At 48.6% G+C, this 18638-nt stretch overlaps 1 protein-coding gene and 1 non-coding gene across 2 annotated transcripts; both read left to right on the top strand.

Annotated features, from left to right (window-relative positions):
- The first annotated feature begins 3245 nt into the window (after positions 1-3245).
- On the top strand, positions 3246-14396 carry TFE3 (transcription factor binding to IGHM enhancer 3). Its single transcript, XM_074358916.1, has 10 exons — positions 3246-3579; positions 5848-5961; positions 6953-7256; positions 7924-8169; positions 8250-8351; positions 9830-9947; positions 10432-10488; positions 10656-10731; positions 11878-12025; positions 12542-14396. Exons 1-10 carry the CDS (start codon positions 3464-3466, stop codon positions 12983-12985), a joined length of 1725 nt encoding a protein of 574 aa, XP_074215017.1. The 5' UTR covers positions 3246-3463; the 3' UTR covers positions 12986-14396.
- A 1965-nt stretch (positions 14397-16361) lies between these two features.
- On the top strand, positions 16362-16435 carry TRNAA-CGC (transfer RNA alanine (anticodon CGC)). The gene has a single exon. It is a non-coding gene; the product is annotated as a tRNA-Ala (tRNA).
- The last annotated feature ends 2203 nt before the right edge of the window (positions 16436-18638 follow it).

Genomic DNA, 18638 nt, shown 5'->3' with positions numbered 1-18638 from the left:
GATTAGGACATGGACATCTTTGAGGGGGGCATTAGTCAGCCTACCACACCATCCCATAACAGTTAACAACTCTATTAACAACTCCTTGAACTATCTTACAGAAGATAAAACTCTATCTCTAAACACTAACTTCCCATAGTCCCACCAACTGCATCCCAAATTATCTTCCATTCCCCAACTATATTCCCAATTTACCCTCCAATAGCTCCCACTTGCACTTTTTTTAAAATTGAAGTATCGTTGATTTACAATATTGTGTTCACCTACACTCTTAAACAGTCCTCTAGCAGCCCCACTCCTCCTGAAGCCCTTCACAAGATCCTTTAGTTGTGTGCAAACAAGCCATCATCGATCACCACTCACATCTCTACATAAACATCCCCACCTTCACCAACTAACTGCCCTCTCTTCTCCCTCCATATCTCCTGTTCACCCCACCCTACAGTTGTGTTGCAATGAAACCCCAGCTGCCAGAGAGAGAGAGAGAGAGAGCAGTGTTGAAAGAGTTGTGAAGTTGTGAGCAAGAGATTAAGAGAGAGAGAGAGAGACAGATTGAGGATGGGCTTATTGTGCAGGGTGTGTGATGAGGAAACACTTGTCATGGTGATATATGGGATATGTATGAGGCTGGTGTGTGCAGAACTGGGGTGTGCGACAGGATAACGAATCTGTGGGTCTGATGTTATAAATTTTTTCTCCAAGTCTGCTGCAAGTCTTTTAACTTTGTTTGTAGCATCTTTAATCAGATTATAGTTTTATATTTCGATGTAGTCAAACTGGGGAGATAGTGGAGTGTGGTAGTAAAGAGTTCCTGGGTTCCAATCCTAGGTTTTATAAATTGGGGTGACCTAGGGCAAGTGACTTAACTTTGCTGTACCTTGGTTTCCTAATTTGTAGGTTGGGATAATAAATGGAAGCCTTCTCGGAGGTCTGTTGTGAGGATTAAAATGAATTAATACAGATAGAGTGCCAAGAATGACCAATAAATGTTGCTTGTTGTTACTTTTCTTTATATCTTTTACTTTTTGTATCCGGTTTAGGAACGCCTTCTTTTTGCCAAAGACTTAAAAATATTCTCCAAAAATATTTTGTTCTGATGTTTTTTATAGGTTTTGTTGTTGTTGTTGTTTAGGTCTTTAGCCAACCAGGAATTAATTTTTCTGAATTGAGTAAATTAGGAATCTAATCTCTCCCCTGAAAAGACAGTCATTTCTCCCCAAACCATTTTAGTAAATACCCATTTCTCTTCCAGTGACTTGAAATATCACTTTTGTCACTTACTAATTCCCACAAATACCTAGGTCGATTTTTGGATTTTTTTTTCTGTACCATTGATTTAGTTTTCTATTCCCACTGCCGTATCACAATGTTTTAATTACTAGAGCTCTGTCATATATTTTAAATATGGTTAGATGATGCCCTCCTCTTTCTTCTTCTTTTATAAAATTAGATATTCTTTTTAAAAAATATTTTATTTATTTGTTGCTGTATTATTTAATTATTTTATTTTGGTGGGGGTGAGGGGAGGTAATTAGATTTATTTATTCTGAGAGGAGGTACTGGGGATTGAACCCAGGACCTGGGCCATGCTAAGCATGCGCTCTACTACTTGAGGTATCCCCTCCCCCTTAGATATTCTTTTTTTATTGAAGTATAGCTGATTTACAATGTATTAGTTTCAGGTGCACAGCAAAGTGATTCAGTTATACATATATATATTCTTTTTCATTTTCTTTTTCGTTATAGGTTATTATAAGATATTGAATATTGTTCCCTGGGCTAAACAGTAGGTCTTTGTTGTTGATCTATTTTATAAATAGTAGTCTGTATATGTTAATCCCAAACTCCTAATTTATCCCTCCCCCCATAAAATTAGATATTCTTGCATATTTAAGGTACCATAGGAATTTTAGCATCAGGTCTACAAGTTCCATTTTAGAACTTTTTTGGCAATGTATTGATTTTTTAAAGATTAATTCGGGAAAGAATTGTCATCTTTATTATGTGGATAATGTTTGTGTGTGAGTGTATGGGTTTGTGTGTGTTCACCAAGCCAACCTGGGAAATAAGGGTGCCAATACAAAGGGGGTAAAGCAAATGAGAGCTCATGATGGTCCAACTGATGTGAGTTTCTGATGGTCCAACTCATGGGCATGGTCTTGGGATGTTGGGAGGGATACAGGGAAGGTTGTTGGTCCGGGTGTTTTGTGAGCTGACTGTGCACCTGAAGGTATGGGTGGGACCCTCTGCTGTGTGCGAGCCGGCTTGCATGTATCTAGCACACAGAGGAGCTCAATAAGTGTTGAATCAGTGCACAAATGAGTGAACCAATTAATTTGGGGAGATCGTCTTGTATGCCAAACAACCTACTAGCACTATTCATAAATTACCCGTAATTCTCGTAACAACCTGGCCACAATGGTATTAATAACCCCCATTTGACAGTACAGGAAAGCAGAGGCTTGGAGAAGGGAAGTCCCCAGCCCATATCCAAACCGGGGTCTTTATGATTCCAGAAGTCATCCATCGAAGGGACCATATCTAATTTCCATCATTCCACTCATTCATCCATCTGTCAAAGATTTACTAAGCACCTACCGTGTAGCACAACGACCTAGTACAACAACCGCTCTAAATGACATAGAGTAGGCGGAGCGCTTCCAGGAAGACCAGCTGGGCGGCTGGACTGTAGGTACCGAGAGGGCGGGGTTTCTGGTGCGCACCTCCAGGGAATCTAGCTTCCTAGGCCTCAAGGCTATGGGTTTGGCTGAGGAGTCACCGCCAGATCAAGTTTGGAGTGAGGTCTAGGGCGCGGATATGACAAATATTGGCCGAGAGAGGGCGCGGTTCCGCAGATAGAAGCGTAGCCTGGAGACCCTCTGCCCGCCGACTAGCCATTGTACGCAGGCGCAGAGGACGCAAGGAGCGGCTTAGTAGCTTGCGGAGGGATAATTTGAGGGGGGAGGCGTGGCTCAACCAAATTACCTCTCGCTGATTTGCTCTGTCTCTGAGGGCGTGGCCTAGGTGCCCCCTTCTCGGAGTAAGGGCCCGCCAAATCTAGTTTTTTCTCGGCTTCGGAGGCGTAGCTTGGGGCGGGCTCTTGAACCACCCCTCAACGATTGGCCGCCTCACCCAGAGGGCGTGGCCCTGCGAGCTGTCTATCCTCGGTGCGGTCACTTCCTGTGGAGTTTCCCCAGCCCAGGGAGGAGGGGGAAGAGGACGGGGGGGTGGCGAGGAGGGCGGTCGTCCGGGGTTAGGTTAAGGGGGGTGGTGTTGGTCCGTTCAGGGCGGGGGATGACTCACGGCCCATCCCATCTCCCCGACGCCGCCCGCCCGCGCAGAGCTCGCTCCATGGCTTAGCGGAGGAGGTGGTGGCGAGCAGGGGGAGGGGGACTCTTATTTTGTTAGGGGGACCGGGCCAAGGCCCGACCGGCCTGGCAGGGCTTGCCCGGGGCCGGGCGTCATGTCTCATGCGGCCGAGCCAGCTCGGGACGGCGTAGAGGCCAGCGCAGAGGGCCCTCGAGCCGTGTTCGTGCTGTTGGAGGAGCGCAGGTCGGCCGACTCGGCCCAGCTGCTCAGGTGCGGGGCCGCCTGGGGCCGGTAGTGCTGACTGGGGTTCCCGGGGGCCTGGTCTGGGGGCAGCGGGAGCCCAGGGCCGTGATTGGAGGCCACTGGCCTAGGCTTGGAGGACGTCGGGGCGCGCGACTTGGGGGGGCATCTAAGGAAATCGGCGGTGGCCTGCTTGGACTGAGGCTTAAAGGAGTCATGGAAGTCCATTAAGGGAGGCCTGGTTCAGATTTGGGGGACCCTCGACTGGGTCTAGAGGGCCTGATTCTGTTCTGTCCAGGAACTGGGCTAGGGTAGTTGAACTTCGGGGACTGAGACTAATTAGAGGTTGAATTTGGGGTCCTTTGAGTCAGGCATGAGGGGAATGAATTTGAGGGGGCACTCTAGGTGAGGCACTGATTTTAAGGGACTCTTTCTCTCAGAGAAGGGGTTCTGGAGGACAGAGATGCTGTCTTAGGAGCTTGGTAACTCCCAGTTGCTGGTTGCTGGAGGCTGTTTGGAGATAACATGACTCTGGAGAGATTTGGGGGTATCTCAGAAATGCTGTGGAGGACTAGCCTTGTGAGTGTGTGGGAGTGAACATTAAAAGCAACATTTATCAAGACTTGACCAGAATAATCCCTTCATCCCTGTCCACCCATACAAGCTGGGTCAGATCCTAGGGATAGTGGAAAAGCTCTCTTCCCACACCCCCATAGGGGCTTGAATGGGAGACAGTGAGGCATACAGGCAATGGAGATGGTGCCACTTCTTAGCTCAGAGAAGGCCTCAGACCTTATTTGGAAACCCAGAGGAGGGTCTTGTTCCTGCTGCCACCTGCCTGAGCTTCTCAGCCGGCCCTTTTCACCCCCTACATACACACAGACAGGCACAATTTTTTTTTATCTCATCCTTCCCGTCTGTCTCTCAGGCCCTGAAGACAATCTTGAATCTGACCCTACGGCTGGAATGAGCACCAATTGCACCATCCCTGCCTGGGTGGGTCCTCTCTGATCTCAGCCTCACTTCCATCAGCAGGCTTGGAAGCCTCAGCCCTCTCTGTCCCCACCCTGACCACCCCTGTGCCCACCTCTTCCAACTTCTGTGCAAAGGATGTGTGAGCATGGGAGGGGGTTTTGCCTACTTTCTGCTTGGGATTGTGCTGAGCTCAGCGGCTCCCCGAGCTTCCTCTTCCTGACTTCCTGGGTGGTTTTAGGGCCCCATCTGTGGGTGAGGAAAGGAAGGAAGACAGATCCTTGGGGAGGGGAGAGAATTCTTGTCAAGTGAAGTCAACCACAATCTCAAGATTCTAAATCTTTGACAAATTCAAGGATGCATATCCATCTGTCTACATGTTAATGTCCCTTGCACACTAAGGTCTCACACCCAATGTGGAGGGTTGAGCAAGTGCCTTTCTGTATACCAATTTACCATTTTCTAATGCCTTTATAACAACCTAGATCATCACAGTAGTGGGAATGGCTGAAAGGAAAGGGTGTGTATGACTTCTTATTTTGTGTGTCAGTGGGTATTGATATTGGAGATGTGTTTGTGTTTTGATCTATCCAAAAAAACAGGAGAGCGCTGGTCTGGCTCCTCCGGCCAAGAAAAGAATGTTCTTATAAAGCGGATCATCCACCCAAATTCTCCCTCTTGTAAATCCAGATTGTTGGACCGAGGGGTGCCTTTGTTATTTCCATTTTGGTTTTGGACGTGTGTTGGCATCCCATGAACTCCGGCTGGGGCTGGGGCGGGGTTGGGGGGAACTCCTTTGCGAAGTCGTGGATCCTTCTGTAAAGTGAATCAGCGACCCCAGTTCTCTTTGTGATGCATTCAGTTTGTGTTACAATGGACTGTTCTGCTGAGGGATGCCCCTACTGTGTAGACCAACGTGGGCTCACAGTCTGCAGCCAGGAAAACAGTAGGGGGGTGTGGGGGCTGGGAGAACTCTGAATGCAAAGTCAGGAATCCTGCAAAGTGAATTGTCATTCCTAAATTCCTCGTTTCTATTTTCCTGAAACCCAGGTTGTTACGCATGATTGTTAGAGCAAGGAGCTGGGATCCAGGCACTCTTATTATTTTGAATCTTAAGGAACTATGGGTAACACAGAGCAGAAGAGAGTGGGGAGGGAAGAAAACATGGGAATTTGTAGTGGTGGTTTCAGAAGAGTGGCCGAATGCGAGGGATACACTCTGTTCTCCCTCCTTGTGTGTTCTTCTCTTCTGTCCTCTCTTTCTATCTGGGGAATGACATCTCCATACAATTACTGACCATTACCCCTACCTTCCCCCCACCCTCAGCCTGAACTCCTTGCTTCCGGAATCCGGGATTGTTGCTGACATCGAATTAGAAAACGTCCTTGATCCTGACAGTTTCTACGAGCTCAAAAGTCAACCCCTATCACTACGCTCAAGGTATGTCTCCTCTATCTGACTTCCCTCCCAATTTGCCAGGCCCCTCCATCCTCTCTGGTTCGGCAGCGGCCCCCAGTGCCAGCCCAACCCATTCTCTCACCAGCCTGAATTTGCCAGATAGTAAAATTAGGGGCTAGTAAGAGCATGTGGAAAGCAGGTGGCCAAGCTAGGATTCTAGTATCTCAGACAAGATCTCCCCAGCCTCCTCCCACCCCACCTGCACACCCATTCATAGACAAAAATTGCAGCTTGTCTGGAGAGTCCAGACACAGGGCGTGGCCTGCTCAAGCCCAGCCCCAAGTGGGCGGAGCCATTCCCACAACCCCTGGTCACCCTCACCCCCTACTCAACAAATTCACCCACCCCAGCCCTTGAAGAACCCCTGCTGGTCTCTTCTTTTTTTCCCCAGCTTATAAGTCTAAATGTGCTGAGTCATGGGCCTGGGCTCTAAGAGAGGGGAGGGGACCTGGAAGAGGGGCAGGAAGAGAGGATTGTGAAATCTCTGAGATTTTTAAGACTGACTAGCTCCTGGGACCAGAGGCCCAGGCAGGGGAGGAAGAAGGGCCTGCGGTTGCTCATATAGCCTGTCCACCCCTAGGAGCTCAGGGAGCATCTCCAGCCCCAAATTGAGCTGAAGAGCTTTCTGTGTCCATGTCTAGTGCCACAACCTTAATTTGGCTTTCTTCTGCTGTCCTTTAAATGGGGTGAACCCCTTCTCCCAGAGCCGAGCAATGGCACTTTGGCTTAATATATGTACAGGCTCAAATCCAGGCTTCCCCATAAGGATGGAGGGCCCAAATTCTCCCACCAGACTGACCCCGAGGGTTGTGATCAGGGCTAGTTCCTGTATCTCTCCTCCATGTTGTGGCCTCTGAAGGCAGAGAACCGGAGAACAGGCCAGGTTCCTATGTCGACTCCATCGCACTATGACTCCTTAGGCCTGGGCCGAGACTTTTAGCTTACCTATGGCCCCGTATTTCCCATTCCACAGCCTCCCAATATCACTGCAGGCCACACCAGCCACCCCAGCTACACTCTCTGCATCATCTTCTGCAGGGGGCTCCAGGACCCCTGCCATGTCGTCATCTTCTTCATCACGGGTCTTGCTGCGGCAGCAGCTAATGCGGGCCCAGGCCCAGGAGCAGGAGAGGCGTGAGCGTCGGGAACAGGCTGCAGCCTCTCCCTTCCCTACTCCTGCACCTGCCTCTCCTGCCATCTCTGTGGTCGGCGTCTCCGCTGGGGGCCACACATTGGGTCGTCCTCCCCCTGCTCAGGTGCCCAGGGAGGTGCTCAAGGTAAGGTGACATCCAGAGGCCCTGGGAGGGACTCCTGGTGACTGAGGATTGGTCCTGGTGCCTTTTGGGCAAGGTCCTGGGGGCTCTAAGGAAGGTCCCAGGTACTGCTAAAAAAAGACTAAGCTAGTGTCCCATTATGGTTAGGGTTTCTAAGGCATTCTTGTGGAGTTGTGAGGGGCTCTTGGGGACCACAGGAAGTCTTGGTGGACCATGGGGGTTCATGAGTGCCCTGGGTGGGCCCTAGAATCGTGAAGTGGCTTTGTAGGAAGAGCTTCATGTCTGGTGATGCATTAGAAATTCTTTGGCCATTGGAGTGTCTTGGAAAGCCACGTGTAATTCCCAGGTCTGTTAGGTGGTATCAGAGACTGGGGCGGTGGGGAGGGGAGAGTCTTGGGGACTGTGACAGGGTGCTCCAGAAACTGTGAGGGATTCTGCAAGCCACGGTTGGATCTGGGGGGCTGTGAAGGATTTCTGAAAAGGAGAATTTGGGTCCTGGGGAAGACTTACCAGTTTGGGGAGTGGGAGAAGGTTCCCAGATTCTGGGCCTGGTTTGCCATCCTGAGCCTAGGAACAGATGACTTCTGAGGGGCAGACTGGGGCTCAGAGTCACCCCTCTGAGCCCTGTTCCACCTTGTTGCCTCCCATCCCGCCTCCCCCTTTTCCATAGGTGCAGACCCATCTGGAGAACCCAACGCGCTACCATCTGCAGCAGGCACGCCGGCAGCAGGTGAAACAGTACCTGTCCACCACACTTGGGCCCAAGCTGGCTTCCCAGGCCCTCACCCCACCACCAGGGGCTGCTAGTGCCCAGCCACTCCCTGCCCCTGAGACTGCCCACGCTACTGGCCCCACAGGCAGTGCTCCCAACAGCCCCATGGCGCTGCTCACCATCGGGTCTAGCTCAGAGAAGGAGGTGAGTGGCTGCAGATGACCCTCCCATGCTCTGCCTCCACTCCAGATTCTTCTAACCCCCTTCCATATTTCTTCTCCCAGATTGATGATGTCATTGATGAGATCATCAGCCTGGAATCCAGTTACGATGAGATGCTCAGCTATCTGCCTGGAGGCACCACAGGGCTGCAGCTCCCCAGCACGGTAAGGTCCTGAGATGGGAAACTGGTCTAAAAATTAGCACATCCCTCTATCATTGAGAAATATCTTATATACACCTGGGCTGAGTGTGTATATAGGACATTCTCACCTTGGATTGTACTAAGAGACAGAAGCTGTATGATGGGATGGGGCATACCAGTGCCCTGGGGCCTTGTATTGAACTGCAGGGAGAGGTGGACTTGTAGATTTTGATACATACAGGGCGGGGACTTCATGGAGATATTAGGGCATACCAGAGTACTCAAACTTCACAGTGGGAGGGACCAAGAGGGGGCTACCCGCAGCATTTTGAATGTACCAGGACATTCAGGTCATGAGGACATACCCAAACCATGAAGTGACGGAAACATACCAAAGGTGTCTACATTTGATGTGATTGGACCTTGAAGTGATTAGAATGTACCATGTCTCTTACGGTCAACATGCCAAGAGGCTGGGTCTTCATAGAGAGTGGATAAAACTTTCTAGAGGAAGGGATGCACCAAGAAATTATAGCATTCTGGTTCCAAGCATTCCAAGAGTTCCATAATTTGCTCTGGAACATACTGAGTGGTTGTAGTTTTACTTCTTTCCAAGTTCTCAAGAGGATAGAAGCCTGTGTAAAAGTGGTAGCAATTTATCAGAACTTTTCGTTGATTTGGACACAGCTAGAGATTGGGACCTTATATTAGGTGGATCCAGCAGGCTAGTGGGGGTTTCAAGAGATGAAAACTCATCAAGAGGTGAGACTAATTACTTAGGGATTCGTTTGTTGCCCTAGGGTGTATCCAGGAAAGTTTGAAGGAGAAAAAAAAAACTAGGTTGACATAAAAACAGTGCTTGTTGAGTAGTTGGACAAGACAGCCTGAGAGATCAGAATGTGCAAGAAGATATCAGAATCAGGACGTTGGTGTGTGGCAGCCAGAGACTGTGGATGTAAGGTGGTGGCAACGCAATCACAGCAAAAGACTGGAGATGGGTCTGGAACTCTCCAGAAGTCCAGATTTTGGGTGGAATGTTGCCATGATAATTTCCCAAGGTCTGAGAAGATGGTGTTGGACTGTACCAAGAATGCTGAATTGGAATATCGTTCTAGGAGGGGTTAATGGACTGAAATGTTGCATCAGAGCTGACAAAGACCAGAGAAGGGTGGTTTTCCAGCATTTTCTCCAGAGCCAGCCCTAGGGTTTGGAAGATGGGCTTCAGAAGTCACTGGGGGATTTGAGGGGCTATGGGGCATGATGAATAGGCGGGGCAAGCTCCAGTCCCCCGGCAGAGCACAGTACGTCCCCTAGACCCTGTCTTCCCTGTTGAGTTGCTGTGTGAAATTCCCTTGATGGAGAAGGAAGGGCTCTCATGCTGAGCCAGACAATCCTTACATTAGGAGGCCCATCTCTGGGGTGTGTGGAGGTTCTGGAGCCTGGTTCAGAGAAGAGGCCGAGCCTGGGGTCTCTTCCCAACCATCATTTTTCTGCCTTCAGCTGCCTGTGTCAGGGAATCTGCTTGATGTGTACAGTAGTCAGGGTGTGGCCACGCCAGCCATCACGGTCAGCAACTCCTGTCCAGCTGAGCTGCCCAATATCAAACGGGAGATCTCTGGTAAGGGCCAGGGTCTTGGCCCCGTGCGCTCGTCCTATTCCCCAGGGTGAGCCCCATATCTACCAGGTGGGGGTGGGAGGAGGGTTGGGCCTGATTCTAGGGGGAGAGGGTTTAAACAGACAAGAACGGGGGCTGTTTGCCATCTTTGTCCATGTGGCCCACAGGCCTGCTTTCACTCCACTTCCTCTCATCTTGGGTTTAACAAATGGCCTATATCTCCACGCTTCTTTAAAAATTGTAAAAAGGAAAAAAAAGGGGGGGGGGAGGTATAGCTCAGTGGTAGAGCGCATGCTTAGCATGCACAAGGTCCTGAGTTCAATGCCCAGTACCTCCATTAAAAAAAAAATCAAAAAAAGAGTGGCACTTTTAAAAGAGTCACTTCCCCAGCCTGTGCCCACCAAAGCCTCTTCCAGCAGCTGCACATGCTGCCCTCTGGCGTCTTTCCCAGCCCCAGAGGCCTTGACCCACCCCTACTCTCTTCCAGAGACAGAGGCCAAGGCCCTTTTGAAGGAACGGCAGAAGAAAGACAATCACAACCTAAGTGAGTGGTGTGGTAGCCCGTGCCCCTGCCTTGCTCTGCGCCCCGCCTTCCTTGGGGGCCTCTCCCTGCGGCAGCCTCCCCTCTCCCACTCCCCAGTTTCTCCACTTCCTTCCTCGGCCTACTGACGACTCTCTCCCACTCTCTCTTTCTCTCCCCTGCTTTCAAAGTTGAACGTCGCAGGCGATTCAACATTAACGACAGGATCAAGGAGTTGGGCACCCTCATCCCCAAGTCCAGTGACCCGTGAGTCTGGGTGGGGAGCCCCAGGCCAGTGGAATGTGGAGAGGGGGACCCGCTCCCCTTAAGTCGTTCCCAGGTGGGCCCACCCTACGTGGGACCCACCTGGGCAGTTCTGCTCCTTGGACCCTTTCTCACCCAGCTTTCCTTACCCTGAGCAGGGTGGCAGCCCCTCACTGTGTCCCCATCTAAAATTATACATGCATGACATGATTGTGCGTGTACCTCGTGTGGTCCCCGTGTGATATAGACACTTAGTTTTCCACTCATTTGCTACTTCCTCCATTTCTTCAAGAAATGTATTGAGCTCCTTCTGCTTTGTGCCAGGTACCGTGCTAGGCCCTGCGGATACCAGAGGGAATAAAACACATAAAAATCCCTGACCTCAGGGAACTGATGTTTTAGTGGGAGCAGACAGCCAGCCAACAAGATAAATAAGTAAAATCCAGCAATGAGGAGTGTCGTGGAGAAGAATTAAAGAATGGAAGGAAGATGAGATGTTGGGGAAGGTTATAATTTGGGGTGAGGAGGATGGGGACAGGGCAGGCCTTGAGGAAACACTAGAATAAAAAGCCTAAGGATGAGGGAGGGTATAGCTCAGTGGTAGAGTGCGCGCTTTGGATGCACAAGGTCCTGGATTCAATCCCCAGCACCTCCATTAGATAAATAAATAAACCTAATTACCACGTCCCCAAAACAAACAAACAAAACAAAACCAAAAAAATTAAATTAAAAAAAATTTTTTTAAAGAGCTTAAAGAGATGAGGCAGGGGCCATCTGGGTGTCTGGGGTAAGAGTGTCCGAGGTGGAGGGCAGGCTGGGCTGGAGGCCCTGAGGTGGGAGTGATCTCCCATGTTCGAGGAGCATTGAGAAGCCATTGTGGCTGCAGTGAGCTGAATCAGAAGGGTGTAGGTAAGAGCAATCAGGGATGAGGTCAGAGAGGGCTTCCTGGGCTTGGGGTGTGATGGGTTATGGTTGGGAGGTCCCAGGCAGGTGATTTGCATCTGAGCATCCCCTACCCTCAATGTCCGCCCACCTCAAGTTCTAGGCATGTGGTGGGGCGTTTCGTCTACCTGGCGCAGGTTCCCCCTTCAGCTCCCAGGAGACTCCACATTACAGCTCTCCCTTCTTTCCTCCCTCTCGTGCCCCCAGGGAGATGCGTTGGAACAAGGGCACCATCCTGAAAGCTTCTGTGGATTATATCCGCAAATTGCAGAAGGAGCAGCAGCGCTCCAAAGACCTGGAGAGCCGGCAGCGATCCCTGGAGCAAGCCAACCGCAGCCTGCAGCTCCGAATTCAGGTCTGGAAGGAGGGGGTGGTGGCTGGGGTGGGGGTGGGGGTGGAGGGGCTTCCTAGAGGAAGAGGCAGAGGAAGAACAGGGCAGGATTTCCCCTCCTGGCATATTTGGGAGGTCCTTGGGCTTCCTGCCTCACAGAATGATGATGACGATGTTGATGATGATAAGTAGTAATCTTAACATTAACTAGAACAAAAGTGAATATTGGCTAACGTACATAGTGTTTATCTTATGCTATGCATGTTGACAAGAGCTTTATCTCCATTTACTAAGTTAATCCTCACAATGACCTGATGAGACAGGGACTACTGTTATTCCCATTTTATAGATTGGGACCCTGAGGCTCAGAGACGTTAAGCAATTTGCCTAAAGTTACACCAATAGTGAGTGGCAATGGCTGCATTCAAACCCAGGCGGCCTGTCCTTGTAACTGTTACATTCTCTGCCTCTTTGAGACTCTGAACCTGTACCCCCGCCTTTTTTTTTTTTTTTTTGTTACATACCCCTTCCTCTTTGCAGGAGCTGGAACTGCAGGCCCAGATCCATGGTCTGCCAGTGCCTCCCACCCCAGGGCTTCTCTCGCTGGCCACAACTTCAGCCTCTGACAGCCTCAAGCCAGAGCAACTGGATGTGGAAGAGGAGGGCAGGCCAGGCACAGCAACGTTTCCTGCAGGGGGGGGACCTGCCCAGAGCACTCCCCATCAGCAGCCCCCGGCACCACCATCGGATGCCCTTCTGGACCTGCACTTTCCCAGCGACCACCTGGGAGATCTAGGGGACCCCTTCCATCTGGGGCTGGAGGACATTCTGATGGAGGAGGAGGAGGGGGTGGTGGGGGGACTGTCAGGGGGCGCCCTGTCGCCACTGCGGGCTGCCTCTGATCCCCTGCTTTCTTCAGTATCCCCTGCAGTCTCCAAGGCCAGCAGTCGCCGCAGCAGCTTCAGCATGGAGGAGGAGTCCTGATCAGGCCTCACCCCTCCCCTGGGACTTCCCCACCCAGGAAAGGAGGACATGTCAGGATGAGGCCCCGCCTTTTCCCCCACCCTCCCATGAGACTGCCCAGCCCAGGTGTACTGGGGGAAGAGGAGACGAGATGAGGCCCCACCCCTGTAACCAGGCAAGGAGGAGGAGTCAGATGAGGCCCTGCCCCTTCCCCACAGGACAGGCCAGCGCAAGTATTTCAGACAGAGAAGGTGGGGGTGGGGGGGCATCAGGGTCTGTCCCCTGGAGATCGCAGCCTCACCCCTGCCCTGTGGGACCCGCCCTTGCCCAGATTAGGGAAGGAGACAGGATGAGGTTGGCCCCTGGCCCCTAGGGACTGTCCTAGCCAGGTTTCCTGGGATGAGCGGTGTCGGGATACTGCTCCATCCTCTCTTGGAACCACCAGTCTAGTCCATCCTGGCAAGGAAGAGGAGTCAAAATGATGGAGGTCCCACCTCGGGGGTTTAAGCCTGCCCCTTCCCCCGTGAACCCTGTCCTGCCCAGGCAAGAAACAGAAGTGAGGAAGAGAGCCAGCCCCTTCACCTGGGAACTCAGTCCTGGCCTCCTAGCAATGGAGGAGTCAGGCCCCGCCCCTTCCCCACAGCCCAGCGCAGGTATTTCAGGTGTGGAGGAGTCAGTGAGATCAGGCAACTATGTGGAGATCACAGCCCTCTTCTCTTAGCGACATCCCATCTAAGCATTCCACACTGCAAGGAGGAGTGGTACTTAAGCTCCCCCGCCTTAACCTGGGACCAATGTGACCTAACCTAGGAGGGCTCTAAGCCGAAACCTTGCCCTCTAAGAAGAGGGCAAATCTTGAGATCCTGTAGGTTGACATTCCAGACTTAGATCAGGAGCGAGTGAGAGTTAGACTCCCACTCTTGGGCAGAGTGCTGCCTCCTTCCCTGAAGGGTAGCCTGGGGAGGTGATGGAGATTAGGGGCTATGGAGTCCAGGTTCCCAGAACCAGCACCCTAGTACTCTTGCAACATGCGGAGGAACAGGATGAAGGAAGGGTCCTTTCCGGGGAGTTCCCCAGCCCAGGAAAAAGCGGAAGCCTGTCCCACCAAGGCAGAGGCTTGGAGGGAGGATTGCAAAAGCATATGTACCCCCTTTTTTGTTTATCTGATTTTTTTTATTGACCTCCACCCACTCAGAAGCTAGGTCACCCCCAACCTCTGGCCTCCACCCAGTTTTCCATTTGGAGAAATCCTCCCCTTTTCAGAATTATCAAGAGACACTCCCTGCCCATCCCCATCCCTGCTACCACATACACCCAAGATTGTTGGCTTTAGATTGTTGGGGCCAAGCCCCAAGGAGGGTGTACTGAAGGGTCTGTAGGTTTGTGATTAATAAATGCTAGGCGTGTTTGATGCGCTTTTAACTTTGGCAAAGAGTCTCCTGTGCTTGCTTTTGTCTGTGTAGTGAGCCTGGCCCATGAAGGCCAAGAGGAAGAAGGATTCTTGGCAGATTTGGGAGGGGAGGATTAAAGAATTTAGATAGAGGGACTGGAGGAAAACCATCTGCACACAAAAGCAATTGGTCGTGATCTGCCGGGCAGCCTCCTAACTGCCACAAATGTAAGCATTTTACCCAACTTATTATTCTAGGGACTATTTATCAAGAAAGCACTGATTCTTATTCCCATTTCATGTTTGAAGAAACCAAGGAATATAAGTAACTATCTGAAGATACACAGCTGGTAAATGGATGAAGTGCTAAGTGGTAAAGTTAGGTAAGTGAGGGCTTTGGTTTGAAAAATATCACTGAGGACAGAGGGGCCAAAGTTTTCTTGTAAATTCCCTTTTGAAGCTGATAAGGATGTATATGAAGATGTCTCCTGGCAGGCAGCAGAGGTACTCCAGATGGTGGAAATGGCAAAGAGAAAAAAAAAACTGTAAAGGTAGAGGAACAAGCAAGCAACTCAGTTTTAAACAGATGTTGACATTTGAGGGGAATTTAAATGGAGGTGAACAGACACAAGTATCTTCTTGAAGGCTGGGGAAAAAATATTCCGGGAATTTGCAACCAGACTGACTCTCAGGACAGGCATCAGGTCTGTTCCTGTGTCTCCCCCATCAGACTGTGACCGCCACACTTGCTGCCTCTTTCTAGCTGATCATACCGTGAACCCAAGGGCCTGGTTACTGAGTATCACCAGACTGGTGGCTGCCTGATAACCTTTTTTTTTTTTTTTCTCCTCAAATTTGCTATATTCTTTTTGGGTGTTTTTTTAATCTTTTTTTTTTTTTAATAGGGGTACTGAGGATTGAACCCAGGACCTTGTGGATGCTAAGCATATATACTCTACCACTGAGCTATACCCTCCCACCTATATTCTCTTTGTTTTATAAAGATAACATGTAATACTCAGAAGTGGTTTTTTTTTAAGTTTGTATTCTGAAATAATTTTAGATTTACAAAAGTGTTGCAAGGACAGTAGAGAGAGTTCTCATACCTGTTATCCAGCTCCCTCTAATGTTAACATCTTGAATAACCATGGCACATTTATTAAAGAATTATTGCTAAGAAAAATTACATGGGCACAGTACTAGGAACTGGAGACTTTATTTGGATTTTACTGGTTTTTCCACAAATGTATTTTTTTCTGTTTTAGGATCCAAGTAAGGCTATTCTACTTGTTATCTCTTTCTGTGTAACAAATCACCACCATTTTAGTGGCTAACAAAATCATGCACTCATTATCTCCCAGTTTTTGTGGGTGAGGAATCCGGGCTGGCTTGGCTGGGTCCCCTACTCCAGTGACTCTCACAAGGGTGCAGTCGGAAGGTGCCGGGCAGGGCTGAGGACTCATCTGAAAGTGGGACTGGGGAAGAATCTGCTCTGCACTCACGTGGTTGGGGGCAGACTTCAGTTCTCTGCAGCCTGTTGAACTGAGGACCCCAGTTCCTTGCAGGCTGTCAGCTGGAGGTGCCTTCAGTCCTGGCCATGTGTGCCTTTCCTTCCATGAGGCAGCTCACAGCACACATAGTTTTCTTCCTCAAAGCCAGCAATAGAGAGCGTCTGCTAGCAAAACAGAAGTTATAATCTCTTGTAATCTAATCATGGAGATGGCCTCTCCTCACCATTGAGGCTTTCTGTTGGTTAGAATCAAGTTACTCAAGGCAGAGGATTACATAAGACCATGAATATCACTAGGCAGGGACCATGGGGGGATATCTTTAGAAGCTTCCTACCACATTGGGTTGAGTTGTCATATCTCCTTGGACTCCTCTGACACTTTCTCAGTCTGTCCATTGAAAAGGCCTAGGCACTGTGCTATTCCAGAAGCAACAAGCACGTCTAGTACACAGGATCTTGGTTTCTAAATGCCATTCTCCAGTAAAAGGAACCAAGGGGGAGGGTATAGCTCAAGTGGTAGAGGACATGCTTCGCATGCATGAGGTCCTGGGTTCAATCCCCAGTACCTCCTCTACAAATAAATAAATGAGCCTAATTACCTCTCCCCCAACAACAACAATTAAAAAAAAAAGGAAAGGTCCAATAAAAGGAGCCAGAGATCCTTGGAGAAATGGCTGGTTTTAAGGCCGGGGAAGGGAAACAAGATGACCCTGGAGCATTGTATGATGCTGGAAAGTGATGAAGTATCTAAAATAAAATAAATAAATTTAAAAAGATAGGAGCATGTCATAAAGATACAGAAGCCAACCTGAAAGAAATCCCAACGGCCAAAGCTAGAACAATTTGAGCAACAACAAAATAATGATAGTATTGTATTATAGTCTAAAAACTAAATATCTATGATTCCATACTTACATAAATCAGTGATATGATTTGATAAATAAATAAATGATGGAGACGGGACAAATCTTCCTTGCATAAGAATTCCAAATAGTAAGGAAACTGAGGCCCATCTGGGGAAAAAAAAGAATTCTAAATAATAAATATTGAAGGAATGAGGGAAATAGAAAATTACCACTAGAATACCAGAGTAATAATTTCTGCAGACTGGATCCTCTCAATGCTAAAATTAGTGGACCAAACTTTAAGGTGAGCATACAATGAGCCTGGATTCTGTCTACTTTGTGCCTCAGTCAGTTTCAGGACCCCCTTGGAGGGAAGTGGAGCCTAGACAAGAGAAAAGCAATATAGCTGAGCTAGGTGGGAGAGATCAGATCTGGGGACTTGAGTCTAGCAGGCGTGGTACTGGAGAAAAAAAAAAGGAGCTTTGTAGAGGCTGACTTCCAGAAATCACCATAGGTGTTGCTTTAGGTCTTTGGCCAAATACTAGGCTGTGCAAGCTTAGAGGCAGACACTGCGAGGCCAAGCAGAGATCAGCCCTGGGCTTATATGAGCTGAATGGATGCTTGCAGAGTTCTAGCAGACATAGGTATTTTGACCAGCCTGAATGCGGAACTTTCACCCAGTATCCCCCTGAGAAATAGACACCCCAGAGAGATCATACCTTAAGAGCAGACCGCTTGAGCCCTAGAGTAAGGGTTACTATAGATGGTCTCCAAAATACCCTAAAAACATGCCTCAGAAGGATCAAGCTGAATTGTGGGATTTAGAATGTATGTAGATATAATACACGTAACAATAACACAAAGGACAGGATTTGGGAAGTGAAGCTATACTTTTTGCAAGGTTTTTCCATCTAATGTGATATGGTACAATATTGACTTTAAGTTGCATGTGATACACTAAGGATGCATTTTGTAATCACCAGCGCAACCTCTGAAGAAAACGATGAAAACAGTTACAGCTGAAAAGCCAAAATAAGAATAATAATAGAATATTAAAATATATTTGGTTAACTCAAAAGAGGGTGGGAAAGGAGGAACAGGACCAAAACCCAGAAGGAACAAATAGAAAACAGGTAACAACTGAAAGAACTTAATCTGACCATGTCAATAGTTCCATAGTACGTAAATGGACTAAAAACTCCCATTAAAGGCAAAGCTTTTAAGAAGGGATTGTATAGCTCAAGTGGTAGAATGCATCCTTAGCATGCATGAGGTCCTAGGTTCAATCTCCAGTACCTCCTCCGAAAATAAATAAACAAATAAACCCAATTACCCCCCCAAAAAAAGTAAAAAAAAAAAAAAAGCTTTTAAAGGCAAGAATTTTAAGACCAGAAAAAAAAAAAAATAATACAGGACCCAACCAGAGCTAGGATTAGGGTAAGGCAAGTGAGGCACTTGCTTTGGGTGCGAAATTTAAAGGCATGACAAAAACGCAGGAATTGGGATGAATAATATTTTAATGTGATTTTGAAAACAAAACAAAAGTAAAACAATCCATGATGCACAAAATATCAACATTTTACATCATGACAGGTTTCTACCCTGCATTTGCACTATGCTGAGAATCATGCAAGTTGTGGGGAAGCTGGCAGGCTCAATGACATAAAAAAAAACAAGTCTCTTACTTGCAATTTCTTTTTTTTTTTTTAACTTGCAATTTCTTTCGAAGGTCATTGTTCCATCCTGAGGGAAGTCGACAAGTTTTTTCCATTGTTTATAGCTGCAGCGTACAGTATTTCATGGTAAAAAGAAAAGTTTCATTTTCTTATAAATACATGCTTGTGTGTTTTTTTTTAAATATTAAGAGCACTTAGTTAATAAGAATTTTATTCATTAATATATTTGACTTTTCACAAGTGAAATCTGATC

Source organism: Camelus bactrianus, chromosome X (assembly GCF_048773025.1).
Source record: "Camelus bactrianus isolate YW-2024 breed Bactrian camel chromosome X, ASM4877302v1, whole genome shotgun sequence".
NCBI lineage: Eukaryota > Metazoa > Chordata > Mammalia > Artiodactyla > Camelidae > Camelus > Camelus bactrianus.
This window is presented reverse-complemented; position numbering and strand designations above follow the sequence as displayed.